Genomic DNA, 21,985 nt, shown 5'->3' with positions numbered 1-21,985 from the left:
AGATTTCTCATTAAGAGAGCAGAAATGATCCTGTCCTTGTCTCCCTTCGTCCTCCTCACATCGCTCAACCTCCAACCTGACATCAGCGTGTTTTGCTCTTCTCTTGATCTCCACTTTATATCCCAACACCTCTCACTAACATGATTACTTTATTGTCACAGCGAGTCAGACTGTGATCTCTAATCTTTCCTCTTTTTTCTTAAATCTTGATCTTGGAGGTGGAGCTTCCTCTAATGCAGCTCTTTTTTTTAAATGTATTTCTGGATAGGAACATGTATCCTACATGGTAAAAATGTAAATGTGAATCCCTTTAATGAAGTATAATGACCTGTATTAACCAGTTAAAGCAGAGGTGTGATAGTTTCACGCTGATGAGAACTGATGAGTCTGGAGGCGTCACTTCACACCTCAGCTGTGAGAACTGCTACTGCTGGAAAAGACTGTCGAACTCTCTCTGTCCCCTCTTTCCCCTGTGCTTCTCCAGGTTTTGGTTTCAACATCAGATCTGTTGAGGAAGAGCGATGCATTTTTATACAAAATAACGATGCAGAGCTCTCAGATATTCCAACTTTTGTTGCTTTACAGCAAAGTGTTTAAGCACATTGCAATACTCTGACATGGACGTTGAACGTTCTGGTTTGTCTTTCTAGTAAAATAAGAACACATTAGAGATGAGATATTTTCAATTTCAGAGATAACACATTCTTCAATACAACTACTTGCTCATGGCTACAATTCTTCCTTAAAAAGGAATGTCTGAGTGAATGCTGAGTCACCGCATCTGTGTCCAGATCCAGTCTGATTGCATGCAGCATTTAAAAAAATAAATGTTAAACTATGAGCCATTTCTGTTAGTTCTCTGTATATTGTGTAAGTCGTTGTTCCATCACCTGGCATAAACCATCCCACTTAAACACAGTGGATAGTTTTATGATTTTTCTCAGTTTTCCCAACATTTTGTGGTTGGCTTGGTAAAAATATTTTATCATCCCTGATGGAGGGAGAACTGGCTAGCAGAAATACAGATCACTAAAAAAATACTCTGTGAACACCCCTGTCTCCTAGATTATATTTCAAGGGAATTGTGTTTTCCAGCAACCGCCACACGTTGGGAAATGATCGTTTTAAACTTGGTTAATGTTGCGATTTGAAACGAAACTCCTGAGCTAGCGTTCGAAAAAGATTGTGCTTTGGGTTTGATTAAGTACTTTGTACAGACTTTAATGTGCCCTGTGATAGACTGGCGTCCTGTCCAGGGTGGACCCCGCCTCACGCTCGATGTCGGCTGGGATCAGCTCCAGCCCCCCGCGACCCCGACAGGGACGGTTGAAGATGAATGAATGAATGTACGGACTTTGATTAGAAGTATTTGTAATATGCCCATTGTACTGTGTTGTATTGTTTTTAATTCTTTGTATTGTATTGTCTTTTATGTTTTCATGTCCAGGGACCCCAGATGTTAATTAGCTGTTTAGCTAACTCTGGCCCAAAAGTTATGTTGTGCACGGCCCCAGTTAAATAAACTATCAAAATAAGCTAAACTCAACAATAGGTTTGTCATATGGGAACATATTTTTTAGAAGACAGGGCTGCTGATAAAATGATGACACACAAAACCGTCCAAAATGCTCCTCTGCATGTTGTTGCCTGGAGTCCCCTTAAGTTCCTTTGACCAGAACACTGAAGCCCTACCAGCTCCACGGAGCTAAATAATGAAAAGCAGGTTGACTATTGAGAGGTGGTGAAGTGTTTAATATGACTGAATCAACTAAAGATTAAATATAATACGCCCTGAACAAACTAAATGTAAGAAGTGTGCTGTGTCAGGCTGAGGGCAGGGTGAACTAGAGTTGAATCTGCAGCACGACCCTGCCAGTCACCCTGACCAAGGTGAGGCTGTGGGAGCCTGGCTGGGAGTTTGGCACCTCTGGGTGGGCGCACATCCACAGCAGGCTCTGAGGCTGGGCTGCCTGCCACCTGTCTGGGCCTCCTGAGTCCGTCAGCCCCACCACGACCTCCAGTGTGCTCACTCTGCTTGCAATAAAATCCAATTAGATTTCATAATTTCAATTATTATTGTGGGGGACACTGGGTTGGTGCAACAGTGATACAGTAATGAAAAAAAAAGTAACAAAAAAGATCATAATAACAGTACAGAGGAATAATCTGTTGCTGGGGTCAGACGTCAAAACACAAAATGGTTCCAGATTTTAAATGAGGCTCATCAAAGAAAAAATGAATAAATGAGAGAAACAACAAATGCAAATGCTTCCATGAGAAAACAAGTGCTCAATGATTTGATACGCATGAAAATGTTCTATGTATAAAACACTATATTGGTGTTTCCTTTCATTTGTGTGCAGTGTGTGCCGTACAGTGCACATACAAATAAGGCATTCTATACGATTCTTCTCTCTGCTCTCTGTAATACGCACTCAATCATAAACAATCGGTTCTTTGCACATTTTTACGGTACTTTTGATTTGTATATATTACCATTGTAAATTCGATATTTTATATATATATATATATAAAATAGAAATATATACTGTATATATATATATATATATATATATATATATATATATATATATATATGAAGAGCTCTTTTTGCAAAACGAGATAAAAGCCAAATTTAAAACAAATGAGTTTGTCGTGCCACTTTGCTGTATACGGAACCTTTTCACTGCTTCATGAATGTTTAATGCCAAATCTCTGTATTTCCTAGTTTAAAATGGTCTCAAGATGCAGTTCCTTTCCAAACCGCGACCAGCGCCAAACCTATTTTTAGCCTAAATGCGATACGTCCTCTCGACCAATCAGAATTCAGCGAGCGTTCTATGTGATCCAACATGACGGCGCTCTGAAGCGGGAGAGCTTTTTGTTTTGTCCGTCCGTTCAACATGTTCAGACTGAGCCATAAAAACCATTTTGACAAGATAAATTGAATATTAACCAAATGTGTGGGTCTGGGTAAAAAATGTAATTTTCCTGAAAACTATTCAAATGGATTTATAGCGTTTTGGAAAAGAGCTCCTCATATATATACATACTGTTTTATATTTCTGTTTTTACAAATATGTTATATGTATAATATTGTTGTTGTCAAATATGTTGTTTGTATAGCTGGAGTTTGAAACAAAAACAATCTCCCCCTGCAATTATTAAAGTATTTCTGATTCTGATTCTGAATGCTTCCCAAAACAATGACAAAGGTTTGGTGCTCTGTGGGCTCTATGCCACAGTTTACTGTTCAGCTATTAGAAGAAGTCCCATTATTAGAAAATAATATAAAACTGCTGAAGATAATCAACAACTTTCTTAATGTAACCACATACAAATGAGGGCAGCATCACTCAGTCAACAGTCAAATGAAAATAAAATGTAAGAGTTTGTGTGTGTGCGTGTGTGTGTGTGTGTGTGTCTGTGTGTGTGTGTGTGTGTGTGTGTGTGTGTGTCTGTGTGTGTTTGTGTGTGTGTGTGCATGTCAATGAGTGAGGTGGTAGGTAAGGGGGATACATTCTGCACCCTAGGTGTGAAACATAGCTGGAACTGAAGGGGTCAGCCAGAGGAGGACAGTAAATTTCCTCTAATTGTAAGAGAATGACATTCGAAGCAGAACAACTTAACCAGAGCAACTTAACACAGTGAACTGACATTCATTAGTTTGAGACAGGACTTAAGGAGCAGGAGTGTTGCCTCTGTGGGACTGTTTGATAAATGTTATTATTCCAGGCCTCCTAGATTAGTAGGAATCAATCTGAGATATTTGAATCAGCCAAATCTCACTCAAGTCAAACTAGATCATATTAAATCATTACTTCTGGCGTGTCTTCTGTTAGCTGACCTCTAGTTTGACATCAAGATAAACCTGGTGGACAGATCAGCAATAGTATCTTTCACACCTCAGCCAGAGTAAACACATCCTCCTACTACTGGCACTTGCTCACACTTGTGTGCTGCCATGTTTTTACAAGCCCTCCTCACCTACCCCTCGACACACAGCTGCCACTGGCATGGGAACAGCAGCTCCCACTTACTGATATCATGCCTGAAATATACCATGTTTCAGAGTAAGAGCAATGTACGAGCAGAAGATTCAAATTTGTCTTGACAAACAAAATTTATTTCAGATTAAAGTTACAACAAGGAACTTTCATTTTGCATTGACTTTGGCGGAGCAGCCTGGTCTCACCAAAAGGCGTGTGAATGACACGCTATTTCTCTCAAGCCATCTCGCGTATAATTACAATTACTCCGCCACCTTGCGGAGAAATACGAAGTGGTGGAGCTTTCTGTCAGAGGGTTGTTTTTAAATCAATATTTCATGTGAAGGATGGCTGAAATAACGGGCGTGAAATGCCCTAACCCTAACCCTAACCCCTAACCCTAACCCTAAGCCTAACCTTAACCCTGGGGAACTACGGGCGTTAAATGACACGCGAAAAGCTTAATATGCGTAGACATGCACGCGAAAAGTCGTGAAAGTCATGAAAAGTGGCGTGCTATTTATACGCCCTCCCATGAGACCACGTAGGGCGGAGTGTTTCAATAAGCACCACCTTGTCCTGTAAAGGTCTGCAGCGGCCAGACTCCCTTTAGAAACTGCAGCAGAGTCTGAAGGTCTGAATTGAATTAAATTGTATCGAATTGACTTTATTGATCCCCGAGGAGGGAAGCACTCAGTTGTGTTTCTGGTTCTCTCTGACTTCCTTCCCTTGAGCGGGGCCCAGCAGCATGGCCTGGGCCTCTAGCTGTGTAGTGTCGGCTCCTAGGAACCGGGCTGTGTTATCCGGGTCCTGCAGCCACAGATGGACTTTGGTGCCCAGAGAAAACCAATGGGCTCACAATTCATCTCAATTTCAGAGGCATTTGAAGCACCGTTCTGTATCGAAAGCCGATGGGTTTGGGTTTCTAGTGAACTTGCATTCCATAAATAGTTTGGTCTGATTTTGCAGGGAATCAGACTGAGTGGCACGGCATAAAGAAAAATTAGATATATTCTTGCTGATGGTCTTGTTTACTGAATTAAGACTGTTTCATAACCAGTTAAAAAACTCCTTGTAGAAACTTACAAATACTTTTTTGTGCTTATTTTTCAAAATCAGGGTTCTTCTGCCTGTTAGAAAAGATGTAGACAATGCAACCCTGTAGTGCTTATGTACTCTATCCATTAACTCATTTTTACATCTGATCAGGACCACAGCTAGTTGTCAGTTGTCTGAAATCAAAAGGTTCAACATTTTGGTAAGTGCGCTTATTTGCTCTCTTACCAAGAATACTATGAGAACATTGATACCACTTAATTAGGTGTTGATAGAGAGGGACGGAGAGAGTGAGAGAGAGAGAGAGAGAGAGAGAGAGAGAGAGAGAGAGAGAGAGAGAGAGAGAGAGAGAGAGACGGAGAGAGAGAGAGAGAGAGGGAATGACATAGAGCAATGGGCCAAAAGATAGATGTAAAACCCTGACTGCTGCAGAGGACTTAGCCTACGTCAGGTATCTTCTTATTTCACCCTCGTATTTCCCAAAATAACAAAAAGTATTTTTTAAAGTCCAATCAGAAACTCTCCAACATTCATATACATTCATATACATTCATATAAATTATTTAACCAGGAAACTGGATCATAAGCCCTCAGCTTTATTCAAGTCATGATGGAGCTACTATTTTACAACTAATATACACAGGTCTAAAGTATGTACAACAACATATATAGTATTGGTAGTCAGACTATTGTGTCAATTCACAGACATGTGGATAACAACCGCACACACACATACACACACACAGCTCAGTCATGCCAAAAAAGTAACATGCTCCTTAGAAATCTTGACACGTGTTGTCAGAAATGCAGCCGGTTCTGTAAAACTGTTCCTCATCAGAACATTAAAACGAGAGCATCATATCAAAACATCTAATCTCACAGTTTTGTATCACTCTTTTTTAGAAAAAAAGACGAAAAAGAAATCATTAAACAAACAGAAACATTCCTTACACGTTGTCATGGCAAGAAGTGACAGATAAGACTCGATTCTACATTATCACCACCACCTAACAGAACACAGCTCTACAGACACGACGTCTCGGTCGAGGACGAGACGGCAAACAGGAGGAGAATATGGTCGGCTGTTCAGGTTGGATTTGGATCAGCTGGGAGAAATGAACAGGAGTGGATTCAAAAATAACAGAAACAAACTTCCTACGTTTAAACAAAACAGTCAATCCAGGTTTATGTCTAGAGATCTCAACAACATGTGAGCTAAAGAAGACTATACACCACAGGACAGTGCAGAATAAATAAAGACTGGGTGAACAAAGAGGCGTTTTTCTCTGCAGTGATATTGCTGCTGAGCCTCAGCATGAGTACAACAGGATTCAAATCCAATCCAAGTTATGACTTTAAGTCCTCTCTCTTTCCTTTTTTCAGCAGGGAATGAACTCAAAGCACAACATGGTAACACAAACTACTTCACCTTTCAAGTACAAACATATTTCATCTTATATTAATCTTTCTCTTACACAAACCTCAAACAATAAATTTTTTCTACACTCTGTGTGGCGTGTATGTGTGTGAGAAGAGGATGGGCAGGAAATGACAAAAAGGAAATGACAAACACTAGTTTTATATGATGTGACAGAAATGCTGGGCAGCCTGATGAGCTTACAGAGGGAACAGAAAGCAAACACAGGTTCACGTAGGCAACCAGACAGGTTTTCAACATTTGAAATCATAACTCATAAACACAGCTAGCACAGCACAGCCTTTTTTTTCCTTGTCTTTCCATTTAAGTTTAAGTTGATACGTCCAAAAAACTTTCCCCATAGCTGTACGGTGGGTGAGGCCTGGAGGCTGCAGGAGTTTGGCTTTTCAAGAGAGGATTTTCTCCCGGGTTTCAGGCAGCTTAAGAGCTACCAGACCTCCGCAGACCAGGGCGGCGAAGGCCAGGAAGATAGGGATGATCTTAGTGATGCCAATGAAGGCTGCGAAGATGGAGCTGCCAAGGATGGCAGCAAATTTACAGAGCCCATTCAGGATACCGAAAGCTGTCCCTCTGCAGAGTCACAAAGAAAGAAAAAAGATTATGTGACAGACTGATGAATTGAATATGCTTTGACAGTGCAACTCGTGTATTTCTTGGTGAGAGTGAATTGCTCTCTGACTCATGAATAAATTAAAATCTAGAAAAATATTGTAAGAATGCAAAAGTTTTAGGTGTGCTGTCCTAAAAGAATAAAATAATCATATCAGATGAATTATTGTCTTTGTCCAGTTGAATAAGATTTCCTCATTTTAGCTAGGAGGCATAATTGTCCTGTAGGTTACCTTTAGGTGCAGTGTAGTCGAGCCATCATTTCAGGGCAGAGGTTAAAATGGCACGTGGCTTTTAACAGAGGTGTTACATTGACCATTCACCAACTCCCATCCCCTTACTATTGATATGCTTGTCAAGCTTTCTGTTATAACACGGAACATATGCAGTTTAAAATGATAAAATAAGTTGGTTTTTAGATTTTTGATACAATAGGGCTTGCAAAGGTCAACAGGCTTACAATTTCTAGCCAACGATCAGCGATTTTGATGGAAAAATGTTGTCGCTAGCCTGTAATTAGTTAGCTAACATAAGCTACTGTAATTAGTTGTTGTTGCTAACTCTGTGGGTTCATTGAAACTCATACTATGACAACATAGTTGGACCGCTTACAAGAGAAGTGGTTTTGAGGATAACGATTAACTGATGAATTTAACAAGCGCTGCCTTTACCCTGGTTAGTGAGTTTGGCTTGAGTTGCTAGAGGACTGATCTGCTCATTTTAGCTTAAACTCTGATATTGCAGCATCTCTTTGCTTCCACATGGATGTTTCAACCCACAGAATAACGTGGATAGCAAATGACATGCGGCCTGGCTTTGGAAACGATATTACTACTACTGCAGTAAGATAGTTAGCTGGGCATGCTAGTCCACATGTTTTCTGTTGTGTTTTTGGTTTGGAAAGATAAAAAAGGCACCACTCGAAAAATGCTTTGGATATCAACTGTCTATCTTACGACAGCCCCATACATACCAATTCACATGTAAAGAAATTCAAAGCTTGCCAGTCTTGCTCTGTGCACAGTTGCTAAGCTATGACTGGACATTTAATGTTTGGGTGAAGAGTTAAGTGAACAATTAATGGAACAACCCTTACAGGGAATGGGTAGTGAAGGATGTGATATGGTAGAGATCACACTGTTTTACCAATGGGATAGTTGGACTGTACCTTTTAGAGGAGGGGTACAGTTCCACAGAAATGACCTCTAGTCCGTTCCAGGCGGCCACGCTGGCGCCATAGAAGAGACACTGCCAGCATATTACAGCTCCTTGACTGAAACTTAGCAGCAACAGAAAAGTGCAGGCAGACGACGCCAACATAGAACCACCTAGAAAGATAGATGATGACATACTAAAACAGGTTTGGCAAATATTACTGTATACTAAAGAAACACCTTTCCAGTGTTACTGTACTGATGCTGTTTTTTGCTGACCTCACCTATTATTCTGATTCGTCCTATCTTGTCCATGAACAATGCTGAGAGGATGTTTCCAGGCAACACAGCCAAACTTCCCAAGAAGCTGACCATGTAAATGACGATGTCATTCTCCTCCTGGAAGTTCAGATGGCAGCCTTTCTTTGGATGGAGGAAGGTGGTGTTCTCCATTCGACAGTCTTTGAACTTTTCCTGCCAGAGGTCTGGAGAGAACCGAGGGGTGTGAAAGGATTACGATTTAACAGTTTAACAGTTTTTGGTTTGACTTTACTTCAATCTGTAAACAGAAGTTTTCTCCTCTTAGTGCTGGATGAAAGTGTAAATGCTTTGACTAAGGGCAAGGGCAGCATTAATGTTTACATATTCTTTTAACAGTAATTAGTTGAGTTTATTGAGCTCTAGACTTTAAGGAGCCAGCAGTGTGCAATAAAAAATGTATTACAATCATTCGTCACTAATTTTGCATGATACCTGTGTTATAGAAGACAGTATTTTTGATGGTGCAATTCTCAAAGAAGGTGTTGGTTGATTTGACATCCTCAAAGTAGCAGTTTTCAAACAGAGAATCCTCAAACTTCACGGACTTAATCTCAATGTTTGCGAACCTAAATGAAAGGAAAGAAATCTTATTAAGTATCTGTATTTAATATACAAATATGATATGAATATATGTTTTTATATGTGTGTGTGAGGGGCAGAGGAAACATACTTGTCATGGACGTACTCTCCCTCACGGTGGATCTGGTTGACCAGAGAGAAGTTGAAGTGGAAGCGCTCGACGCGTTCCCGATGGAACACTCTGACCTTGGACTCATACTCCTCATACTGCATGTACTTGATCATATCAGGAAACCACACTCCCAGGCCGTGATAGCTGATACACATGGACACATACAAACCTTAGCACATTAAAACAAAATGATCTGCATAGCTAGATATTATCACAGGGTTAAGTGAGAAAATATGGGTGTTTTTTTGCTTGTTTTGGGCCACTGTCAGTGATATTCTTTTTTTTCTCCAGATAGCTCTGCCTTGGAGAATTTTGAAGATTAAAATGCAGTGTGCTGGGACGGTTTTGCCTCATATTTCTACATGAATGTGCAGGTTAAACAGATTTGTTGCTACCTGAAGGCCAAGCAGAACCAGACAATAACCAGGAAGAGGCCTTGCAGTCTGAGCTCTGGGGCTGAAAGCGACATGATGTTAGCCATCACCTGAAAGAGGTAAAGACAGATGTAAGGTTTGCAGGAAAACACACTCACTTTAAATATGACAAATGCAAAGTTATTTTTTTTATTCTACGGATTCTGTTGAAGTCTAGTGGAGGAGCGGTCTGCAGACCTGTTGCAGCATCGTCATGTGTCTGACGGTCCATCGCTGGAAGGCAGTTCCAGTGTCACTCTGGATCTCTATGAACTCATCTTCCTGAGTTTGTGGGGTCTTAATGTTGGTCGCCTTCACAAAAAAGAACAGTTTGGAAATACAGCATTATCTTTTTTTCAGGATTGCGTTTCAACAGAAAGCAACAGAATTTCATTTAAAGATTTGAAACTGGATTTAATGAGAACCGTAAAAGGCATTGGCTATCCGGGAAATAAAAGCTACACACTATAAATAGTCATTGGCTATTTTCACTGATATTCAAACCCACCTTATAAAACAAGAAGTTGAGCTTATTGCTATTTAATATTTTTTTATATTATGTAATTACATACCGCATATGCCATATTTGCAAAGTTACCTTGTTTATTTCCTTTATTTTTTCACATGTTCTATCACATATTGTGTCTTTTCACCTTTTTCACAGGAGACACAGCAGGAAAAGAACAGGTGTTACTTATATAATTAATGATAGCTCTGTTGTATTCAAGTGTCTCAGTAGGCTATGACAGTGCGACAGTGAACCAGAATACACAACTCCAGGACCCTGAAACCGTACCAGCTAAATGGAATATCATTAACTGTTATCTACACCTGTGCTCTTCTGGCATGATGAGTTCCTCCTTTTACCATGGCTTCACTCCATGCCATATACACATGATAAAGAATAAATACACTGTTTATTGACATTTCTGTCTTATTTGTGCCCCAATAAATCATTTGTAGGGTTGTCCATCTGTTGCTAAAGTCTTTGTAAACATATGCATTGTTATAAGATAAGAATAGGATATATATATACAGTATGTATAAAATATGTTGCTATTCATTTATATATTGTTATAAAGTAAAGATTAGTGGTGATTAATTTATATATATATATATATATATATATATATATATATATATAAATTAATATTATAAATAATTAACTATTACTAATTACAGAGCAGGAGTGCGATTAGATAGTGTACTTCTTCCTGCTACTTGTCGTTTTATTTTAACGTAAATTAAATTAATCTATGTTCAAGTTTATCTTTTTTTTTGTTGCTTAAATTATTTCTGTATGTGTTTTTTCTCTGCCATGGTACGTTAATATTGCTTTTTCGTATTATTTTTTATATTATTTATAGAATCAAACATTAACATTTCAATTAATCATTCAATCAACTGGTATTGCTAACAGTAGCTAACCTAGCTAGCGTCCCCCAACCTAGCTAGCGTCTCCCAACCTATTAAATACAATGGTTTTCCGTCTTGTAATGACGACGTAATTGAATGCGGTCAACTCAGGTGTGATGTCAATCCCACTTCCGACCTCCGATTTCCGAGGTAAATACAACACAGGATTAGTAACACCTGTGTTTTTCCTACTAGGACATGTCAAAATGACTGCTGTGAAAGAAAAAAAAACTATTGCATAACTGCTCACTGTCATGACTTACAGATGAATGTACCATTGCAATAATTTATGACATTTGTGACAGCTGATCAGATGTATATCTATTTTGTTAATGAACCGCTAAATTAAATAACAGGTGCTGAGTGAGTGCTGTAAATAAAGGCTTACAGTGAAGACTCTCTCTGGCTCCCCCTTGGCCTTCCAGTTGGTGTCGTGAACTTGTCGCAGGACCATCCACGCCTCATCATGTCGGGCACTCTGAAAAAACAAAAAATAAACACACACACATACAAACTCACCCGTCAATGTCCACATAACCGATTTCATAACCGTGTTCTATGAAACCCCTCAGGGTTTATGCCATGTTTATTTCCCACATACACTGCAGCCAGATGCAGTTGTGTGACAATGTTCCCATGAGGTCTGCCTCTTATCAGATGGGTAAAATGTGTGATAATTTGGGGGTGTGTGATATGAACATGTTGGAGCAGCCCTGCTGTAACATACAAATACAATACCACATGTGGTTAAAGGTCTGACAATGTCCTGGATGAGAAACAGGGGTGGGTGGTGTTTTGGTGGCGCCTTAGCAGCCTTTCGCTACCTTTGCACAGCAGTGGGATGTTGCTGTGGTCGCTGAGGATGACTCAACATTTTAACCAATCACAGCTTGATGTTTAATACTGTGCACTGACATAATGAAAATTAGGATATGGAGCGTACATCTCAATGTTTTTGTTGTTAATCTCTCCTGTGTTAGCACTAAAGATAAATATGTTTGAATGTTTTGCAGACAATCAAACCACATATTTTCATCTTGAGTATTTTAATCAGGCAACACTCAAACTGACCTCCAGGAGGAAACGAGGGCTCTCAGGCATGAAGATGACTCCGACAAGTGCAGCCAGCGCAGGGAAGAGACACACCAGAATGAATATTCTCCAACTGTGGATCTGGAACTCTGAACCGATGGCGAAGCCCCAGCCTGGAAAGCCATCCATCTATTAGCATGCTAATATGTCAAGGACTCATTTTAATATTCAAATCATATTAATACTGCAGTGCAACAAAACAGATATTTTGTATGTACGAAACTTATGTTATGCACCAGTGTATCTACTTGCTGTCATCTGCAATTCCTGATGTGGAAACCTTTTTACTTGTTTAAGTGTCATATTTTAGTGGCATATTGGCAAGCACAAAAATGATTGTATCCACATCCTATCATGCAGATTGAAAAGACAAAATATTGGAATGCTCCTCCAGTGTATTATAGAAAATAGGATCTCTGGCTCCTGAGTTGATGTAAAACTGTCTACTACGTGTGTGTCTGGTTATGTGAGTCTACGCTTGTGTGTTACCATAGTGAGGGATGATTCCCCAGGCGGTGAAGGAGGCGTACAGGCCTCCCAGCATCCAAAACATGCAGAGCCAGCTCAGATGCTCTCCACGTTTATCCATCTGCAGAAACTCTGTGAAGTAGGTGTACACTATTGGGATGGAGCCGCCGATTCTGTGGGAGGAATCACAAGACATCTCAGAAAATAAAATCTCTTCCTTAACTAAACTTTTTTTTTTTTTTAAAGAATGGACCCACAAGGTAATACCCCGATTCTGGAAAGCCAGTTTTTAATACTTAAAATAAAATGCATTTTGTGAGATAATGATGAATTCCTGTTGGTGACTGAATACTTTGTGGATAGTTTTTGGTGGTCAGCTTTTTCCGAGGGCTCTCAGTGTTCAGTATGATGCCATTACTGAGCATAAAATTAAGTAGAGGAAATTATTTGAATATACAGGGGAAAAAATCATTAAAAATGTTCATACCATGAGTTTGAATGTTTTATGGCTGGAACCAATAGGGACATTTCAGCACTAGCTTTGTTTAAGGGTTAGGGCATACTCAGATCTTTGGCATCTTATTTTATATTTGGTATATATTATGTGGACAGGTCTTTGACCAAAATCATAATAAATATATTTATTTATTACTATTGATAATTATTTTTGGATGATTTCAGTGACATTTCCCTATTTAACACCAGTTTAAACAGAAAACCTGAGTACATAAAATATGCATGCATACAGTGGAGAAATCACATGAAGGACAACAAAACTTGTACCAATGCCACCACTATGTTTAATCAAGACAAACTCAAGCTTTTCGAAGGCTATAGAGTGTGCCTGCTCCTTGTGTTTTGTGAAAACAGAAAACCAAGTACTTTAGCAGATTCAAGTGTCTAACTAACATGGGGCTCATTATCACAGTGTCTCAGCTACAGCTGAACATTTTATTTCTGTGACCTTTTTTTGCTTAGCAAAAAGCTTGATCAGCTAACATCAATACTGCAGGTCTGGGTACTCTCAGGCTATAATCATTATCAAAGGAAATGTGTCTCTGAAAGTTGCAAAATCGATCAGTGCACAGCAAAAGAGCTGGCGACTGCAGGTCTGCAAGTCAGTAATACAACTCAAATTTAAATAAAGCAAAGAGCATTGCTCCCTTGTTTTAATTGGTGTGATAAGACAGTCTAATAAAGTATAAACAGAAATGTCATTGTATGCAGTAACTATGTAAATGTGTTATATTAATAAGGGAAATAATGCCTTAATTGAGTCGACTGGTGTTCTTGAATTATATCTTGACCGTCCAATGTTTGTTTTGAGGGCTCTTCCTATTACTCATCTTGCTTAAATGTCAGGTGTCTTATTTTAAATACGACCCCATAGATCGTTTGTTCAAGCAGCTCATTATAACAGAGCAGCAACTGAAAAATGAAGTCGACGCAAAGAAACTGCAGTTCCTCGAATGGCCATTTGAGGCTGGTTCCAAAAGCGACTCAATCCCTGTAATAACTGTACAGGGGGCGCATTTTCGTATAACTCACCCGCTTGATTATATTAGAAACCAACCAAACCTCAGTTCCACAACCTTTGCCCATTTTTGGATCATTCGGGAGTCAGCCAGAGCCACCCACACTAAGCTGTACAAGGGCTCTTCATTATTCTTTGCGTACATCCATACTTACAGTTTATGATCAAGATCCAATATTTAAATTTATAGTAGCGGCGACCTCTGGTGGCTGTAGTAATTAAGGAGGAAGTTAGGTGACGTAGTATAAGGAGCAATAAAATCCACGTAGAGAAGAGGTTTATGTTAAAGTTGTACTCCATAAGAAGTGAGATACCTTGTTTCTAGCGGCATCTTTGGCGGTAAGATGTAACTGCAGATGAGCCTGTTCTTTCATAGCCCTCCATATTGTCACGCTCATGGTAACTTTGTGTTTTGACCATTAATCAATCCATTTATTTTTTGCTCTTTTGTAAACTGTATTGATACACATTCACCTCTCTACTTCCAGTCCGTCCCCCTATATGTTACCCTCCTAAATCCATACACACAGACATGTTCCACTTAAACCTCTTCCCTTACTACAAGCCTGACTCAGAAGTTGAGGTTCCCTATTTCCGATTACAAGTAAACGCAGCATAACTGTTGGTGACGATCTGGGCCAGAAGACCAAACGGTGTCAGCAGCGTAACTAACATGGCGGCGGATTTACACCTAGCCCGGGAATGTCACCACAGACACGGATATTGGAGTACTTAGCAAAAAGGCAAGTACAAGCTCTTTCATAAGTGGGTCGAATGATCAATCACCATTTTTGTTAACTCACTCTTTGATAGATAGTAACTTAAAAGACAATTCAATAGATGAAAATATTACGGAGTACAACTTTAAGTAACATAATAAACAGATTCATATAACCCAAACCATAATCTTTTCCTAAATCTTCCTGAACCTTTCCCTTAAATTCGGACCGCTATGTTTAGGTATGAGGATGTGTTGATCTCTTGCCACTGGTAGAGGGCACTTGTTTAGGAAATGCTACTGCACACAACAAAAATCTTAGACTTTCTTGTTTCTACTAAAAGGATAAATATCGGAAAAGGTCAGTCATTATAAAAAGCCAGTGGATATGTTTTTGTGTACCCTGCCAATGTAAACGTAAACATGTCTCACCCAAAGCCCGAGCAGAACCTGAAGAAAAGGAAGAAGCCGTAGCTCTGAGCGAAGCAGGACAGGAAGGAGAAGACCAGGTCGATGGTCAGGACGTAGATCAGACACTTCCTCCTCCCCATCTTATCACACAGACCCCCCCACACCAACGCTCCCACCATCATGGCCACGTACACCAGCAGACCTGTAAATACACACACAGACACAAACCTCATTTGGAGGCATTTACACATTAAAGGTATTTAGACCTTTACACTTATGTGCACACATCTAAACACACAAAAATCACTGGAAAAATAACCATAGTAGAGTTATTGAAGGCCGGGAGTACTGATCTCCACAAGGGGGCTCCCTTTACCCTTGTATGAAGACAGAGGAAAAGAGTAATTCAGTGTGATGCATCCTTCCTTATGTGTAAATATACCCGGACTGATAACAGCATTTCCAGAAATTTGACTGAGTAATACAAGTCATAATGATTTTGAGTCATCTAAGAGTGCATCACTTCCACCATATTCACCGTACATATTTTAAAATCTGACATTTAATTGTTACTTTGATTATATACTTTAATGGTGCAAATTCATTTTCTCACTTTTTGATCTGCAGATTTCCACTCTAAGTCACAGAAACCTGGAGCATATCCCAGCATGCAGTTGGTAGGAAGCCTACTCTGCCATTGCTTTTTGTTGTCAAGCAACAGCTATTAACAGTGACCAACTGTGCTACCCACGACTGCACCAAGGAGATAACAATGATGATGTACTTCCTTTTTATGTCTCCGGGGAGAGTAATATGTTCCCCTGCCGCCTGTCTGTGTCAGGAATCAAACCTTTGTAGGTTTGATTCCTGACACAGACCCAGACTCGGCCATCCTCCTCACCGTGTTGTTTAAACCTTTGGACCCATACCTCCTGCCTGCTCTGTGTTTTACTACACACAGCCCTAATTACAGTGGGACTAAGCAGCTTAACAGCACGTGGAGCCATAGTGTGCACCTTCCCTGTGGATTACTAGACTATCCAAATGGCCCGGTGCTTTACACGCCAAGCTGCACATCTCTAACTCAATCAACAAGAGACTGCTCAGGGCATCAGGAGACAAAGAGTCAAGGCTAATATGTCCCCTAATATATTGGCCAAGTTGTTGCTTAAGGCAATGTTTATGCCTTTGGTATGTACATGGACGTGTTGACAGGGTGGCCTTGTGATTACAGCCTGTCCTTACAGTGGAGGACCAAAATCAACCCCTGCAGCGTCTATTTGCCTGTTAAAGTGTCCTTGTGCATAGTGAAGACACTAAATTTCTGGAGGAGAAAAATGTATTTTTCTTTTTTCTTGAGGTATTAAAATAGAGAGCCCTTTAAGTTCACTCAGCACATCTAGATGCAGATGTAATGAACTTACTCGGAAAAACAGTGCGGACCCTTACAGAGTCTGCGTTCTTCAAAGATACAATATGTAAGCTACTATCTACAGAGATTAACCTGTATACATAATTAACACAGATATGGCTTTTCCGATCGATGACTTAGCTTGAAATTCAGTTTCATTGCAGATGTAAGAAATTACGCTAATTACTCATTGATGCTTCAGCAATATGAGATAAGATATTCCTTTATTAGTCCCACAGAGGGGACATTTCTTATTCACAGCAGCAAGTGGATAGCACACATAGAGGAAGCATCAATAAGAAACAATACATTTTAGAAAAAATAATGAACAATATAAACACAGGGAAATATAAAAATATAAGAATAACAGGAGAAATATATACAGAATTTGTAAGTGTTTTAAAGTTACAAATTTACACTGAGGCACAGAGGAAAAACAAAAGTACTGCACATTATGATTGAAATGGTCATTATTTATGATTATTGTTTTGGTGTGTGTGGTCTGGAGCTGGAGCAGTGCTGATTGTACAATATCCATACAACAGTGTAACATTTAAGGGAATGTAACGTGGGTCTTTATAATGCTGAACAATAGACACATGACAGCGTTATTCCAAAATGGCAGTGAAATGCCTTGAAACAATACTTTGTCCTGCTATTGAACAACAATATTGATTTAAGTTATTCCCGGTTGATGAACCAGCTGTTCAGAAGTCCAGACTTAGTCCCATATATAATATATATTAGCCTATAACACAAGTAAAATTTTGCACATCACTAAATCAAAACAGGTTGCGATGGTACTTCTTACAAAGAAATGTTCTTGCTGTTAATATTTACAGCCGGGTGTAGCTGTTGCGTAGCTAACTGAACCTACTGACAAAACTAATGCTAGCTTGCTAATGATCTGACTTGTTTGGAATTGAGAGTTAAGTGAAGTGGGATATGCGTCAGACGGGGGGAGTTAAGCATACGGTGCCCTTGCAAAATAGATAGCACTTAACCCAGCACTGTGCATCCAGTAAACCAGACTAACATACTGTACATTTAACAATAAATATAACACAATATAGCTTATCTCAAATAACAAATTGTTATGCCAGTAATGTTAGACTAAGTTCTCGTTACATTAGCATAATCAGATATTAACCACTCAATCAAAATCACGTGAAACTGATACTTAAGGGCTTCCTGTTAACTGTTAATAGCTTTTTATTAGACAGAGCAACTGATTTACACATTACTGTCATGATCTTTACTATCTAAGATACATTAGCTAGCTACACATACTTATATTATATACTTATATATATTTTGCAAGTTTTAATGGTGCAACACAATTAAGTAAGTCATCTGTTTAAAACTATAGTTTGTTGTTTCAAAGACTTAATAAGAATTTTACACATAATGATTGTGCAAAACAAGTCTCCTGGTACAGAAATAGTGATTTTATATGTTATGTAACAGCAACGACGGCAAAAGAAGTTGATCATTTTCGTTGATCATTGACAAAAAAAATAGAAAATCATAGTCGACCAAAAGGAAAAATACATCAAGGAAATGGACATCTGCTTCTATTGATGTCTAGTCTCACCAAATATATTCTAGATTATCTCTTTAGCAGCAGGGACGCATCATTAAACCAACTCATAATTTATGCATGAGTTTTTTAATTCGCAATTCCAGTTTTATTGCAGAAATGCATTAGCTGCATTGCAAGTTTAGCAATTTTCTTTGAGATAACTGGTGAAATCTCTGCAACCACATAAAGCCTGAGATTTAAAACCTGCCAGAACATGCTTCTCTTTGTCTCCAGTATTGTGTCTCCCACTATTAAACTCTTGTATTTCCACTCTATAGATTAGACACTAAATCCAATAAAGTGCACCAACCATCCTCCTGTTTTTAACAAAAGGTTTGGGAGTCTATCTGCTATCAAAGACTAAGATTAAACCCATTTCTGCTCTGGTGAGTGGTGAACGGAGCATGAGCATGAATCAAAAAGGATCATTCTGCAGATCTGATTCATATTCTCAGCTGATGATCAGTGCTCCCCTCCCGCTCTGCACAAACAGACGCTGTGATTTCATTTTCACCAGGCCTTCCTCCTGCTACCACAGCCTGTCAGAGGCCTGAAGCGTATCTGACAGCTCTGCACTGGGCGCTGCAGGCCTCCAGGCTCTCTGACTGGTGCAACATGCTCCATATTAGCCTGGGAACACACACTGAATACAATCACCACCAGGTTGCTCATCAATCTCTTGCAATGCCTCATCCCAGGAGCCTGTTGTTAAGATGAAATGAGCGATGTGCAATCTGCTGCATTGCCTGGCTACACAAGAGGCCTGGGAAATAAGGTGAGGGGCTTTAATTTGCAGTTTGGTTGTCTGCACAGAAAGTGAGGAACAGGCGCTTTCAAGGCACATTTCCCAGTAAGTTGGGTCTATGCTGCATACAAATTTCATTGTTTACTGTTGTTCCACAGTACAGTATTTCAGTACACAGTAAAGTATTTGGGAACAATTGAATCTAGCAGGAAATAAAGGAAACTTAATATACACTTAATACACAGCACTTATTTCTATGTCTGGTATTTAACATAATTAAACCGTTAACATGGGGTGGTTTCCCTCAGGTCAACTTCCAGATGCTTGTATTACCAACGCCAAGCCTCACTCTCCAGTGATTCAATCTGGTGGCTCACAAAGGACCCATAATCTATCAGGACACACAAGGTTGGTTATGTTCTTTATGCATAATTGCTCCAAGCGTCTGGCGTATATTTCTGTCTGACGCAGTGGTCTGCAACCATGTGCCATCAAAAGCCAAACATGCAGGATTTGGTTTCATCCGAGCACAACAGCAGATCATTGCACTGATGATATCCTCCTCTCTGGTAAAAGATTGGAGCTCCTCGACAAATCTTTAGAATTAGCTAGTAGGTTACCAAAAGGCTGTTTTGGAGAAATGCGGTTGCTAGATTAGTGTTAAGCCATGCTAACTGCATGGTTGGAAGAAGAGCAATGTCTGTCAGTGTTCAATGAATGCTGTGAAATTTGGTACATTCATGGTACAAAAAGGAACTACTGGATGGATGACCATGAACTTTTATATTAAGATTCATATCCCCAGCAACACATAATTGGTTGAAATGAAAGCCTTTTTCTTCAAACAAAACTCTTTTTTATTTTCATTTCAGAATGAAAAACTAGAACCAAGTTTTTACTACATACACTCAGTAAAAACCTCTATTTCCACCTTCTTTCACTTTGCTGTCACTTACCTAGCAATCCTTTGTCAGAGTTGGATATGCACATGTCCTTCTCAGCACTGGGAAGGACAAAGCCCACCACGAAGCCATCCACTCCATCAGCCATGAGCGCCAGGCCCAGCACGAAGAACAGAGTCCACTGGAAGCGTCCATGGCCACAATCCTCCATGAGGGTCTCATACTGCTCTGGCAGGTTCTCCTCCTCCTCTTCCTGCTGAGCGGCCTGACGGGCTTTCCTCCTGGCCTCCATCCGAGCTGCCCGCCGCGCCTCTTTGATCTCGTCGGGGTGGGGGACGCCTTGGTACTCCCCCTCATACATCTGCTCATCATCGTCTGCGCCCTCCGTGGCATCGCTACGGGCATCCTCTTCCTGAGGAGGGTAGTCCGTTTGGTAAGGGTAACCGTCTTGACCTCCTCCATCCTGGGTGTAGGTGTATTCTCCACCTTCTGTCACCTGTTGGTTCAGGTTGTTGTGATAGGGGTCATCCATTGTTAATGCCGGGTGTAAGTGGAGCGGGACTGACTTTGCCTTCTAGCCGTCGTACTCTGAGGAAGCCCAAGTTGTCAGCTATAATGGCATAATCCTCCCTAGGAGACGTGAGCTTTCAGTGTGGCTGCAGGTATTCTGGGCGATCTTCTGAGGAGTCTTGGTCTCAAATTTAAGGCCTCAATGGCTGCGTTGAAAGACTATTACCTTCCTTGATTTGCACAGTGCTGCATGCTGAACCTAAAACACAATAGACACCACACACATCACAAATGATCTCTCAGCAGAACAGCAGAGAATAATGCACATGTAGAGCACAGATATTGGTATGCAGCAGTCCCTTTTTGGACAGATTGTGACCTGCCAAGTCCAGTCAAAATGACAGTCTCAAAGGGCTTCACTACATTCATAATATGGAAACATTAATGACTTTTGACTATCTTTGACAAAGTCCTTAATAACCTAGAGAAATTTAGTATGTAGTATGTCGTTTGTCTTCCACATGTCTTGTAATTGAAGAAGGGCAAGACATTTCTTCATTCTTCAATGTTTTTTACTCCCACCATTTCTGTTTGTCTAGTTTTTTGTTAGTTTGCCTTCCCTATCCTATACATTTGTGTAATTTATTACTATTTGTAAAGGAATATAAGTCCTAAATGATTGGTGGTTATTATTGTAGATATTAAACGTGCTATTAGGCAGGAAAGAGCAGTTCAGGACTCCCAGTCTCCCTTGGAGGCTGCGTGTCCTTCCACACAGCCAGATAATCTCATTGTCTCTCTGCTCAGATGCTGTGACGCCATTTTGATCCATCACATAGCACTGCTGTAACGATGATACATTCAGATCTGTCTTGGTTTTTATGGTGACCAGGGGCCAGAGGCACTAATAGGACAGCATAACACAAATTATATCATATTTTAGGAATGTTGCTGGCTGTCACACACTTACTGACATAATTAAAATACTTGCACAGTGAAGACAGGCACATATTTTTTTTTGTTTTTTCAAATCAAGCAGCCTGAGGCTTGATCCTCTGTAATTTACAGATAACAAAACATGATGTGTTGTGGGAATGTTTTGTGACGGACAACAAGCTGCAGCTGAAATGCCAAAAACAACACACAATTCACGACTAACAAATCTTCATTTACCTTCATGGACGCAATCTGGGCCAACTCAGAGATGCTTTTTTACTTTTTACTGCTGCAACTACAACTTCAGTGCTAGTGCTGTGCCCAATGACATCTTGACAGCACTACCTTTAAAGCTAGCCATGTTACTTTTACTATGGGAAACAGAATAATGGTTAAACCTAAAACAAAATGCTAGTGACGGTAAATGCTAAAATGTAGTAGCATTAGCAATGTTAACACAAGAAGAGACAAAGTCAGTCAACAGACTAATGTCACAACAATATCAATCTAAAGGTTTGCTAATATTAGCCAACACTAGCCTCCATAAGCTAATTGTCATACCTGACCAAGTAAGTTGGCCAACCAAGTA

At 39.9% G+C, this 21,985-nt stretch overlaps 1 protein-coding gene across 1 annotated transcript; it reads right to left on the bottom strand.

The window, feature by feature from the left end:
• Window positions 1–6,869: 6,869 nt before the first annotated feature.
• On the bottom strand, window positions 6,870–20,482 carry sv2ba (synaptic vesicle glycoprotein 2Ba; the record flags this gene model as incomplete). Its single annotated transcript, XM_083912078.1, has 12 exons — window positions 6,870–7,053; window positions 8,261–8,420; window positions 8,531–8,731; window positions 9,000–9,133; window positions 9,238–9,402; window positions 9,654–9,742; window positions 9,870–9,983; window positions 11,476–11,565; window positions 12,159–12,292; window positions 12,669–12,820; window positions 15,332–15,512; window positions 20,005–20,482. The coding sequence occupies 12 exons, from the start codon at window positions 20,480–20,482 to the stop codon at window positions 6,870–6,872; spliced, it is 2,082 nt and encodes a 693-aa protein (XP_083768204.1).
• Window positions 20,483–21,985: the final 1,503 nt, after the last annotated feature.

The sequence above is a fragment of the Echiichthys vipera genome (assembly GCF_963691815.1).
Source record: "Echiichthys vipera genome assembly, chromosome: 1".
NCBI classification, from domain to species: domain Eukaryota; kingdom Metazoa; phylum Chordata; class Actinopteri; order Perciformes; family Trachinidae; genus Echiichthys; species Echiichthys vipera.
This window is presented reverse-complemented; position numbering and strand designations above follow the sequence as displayed.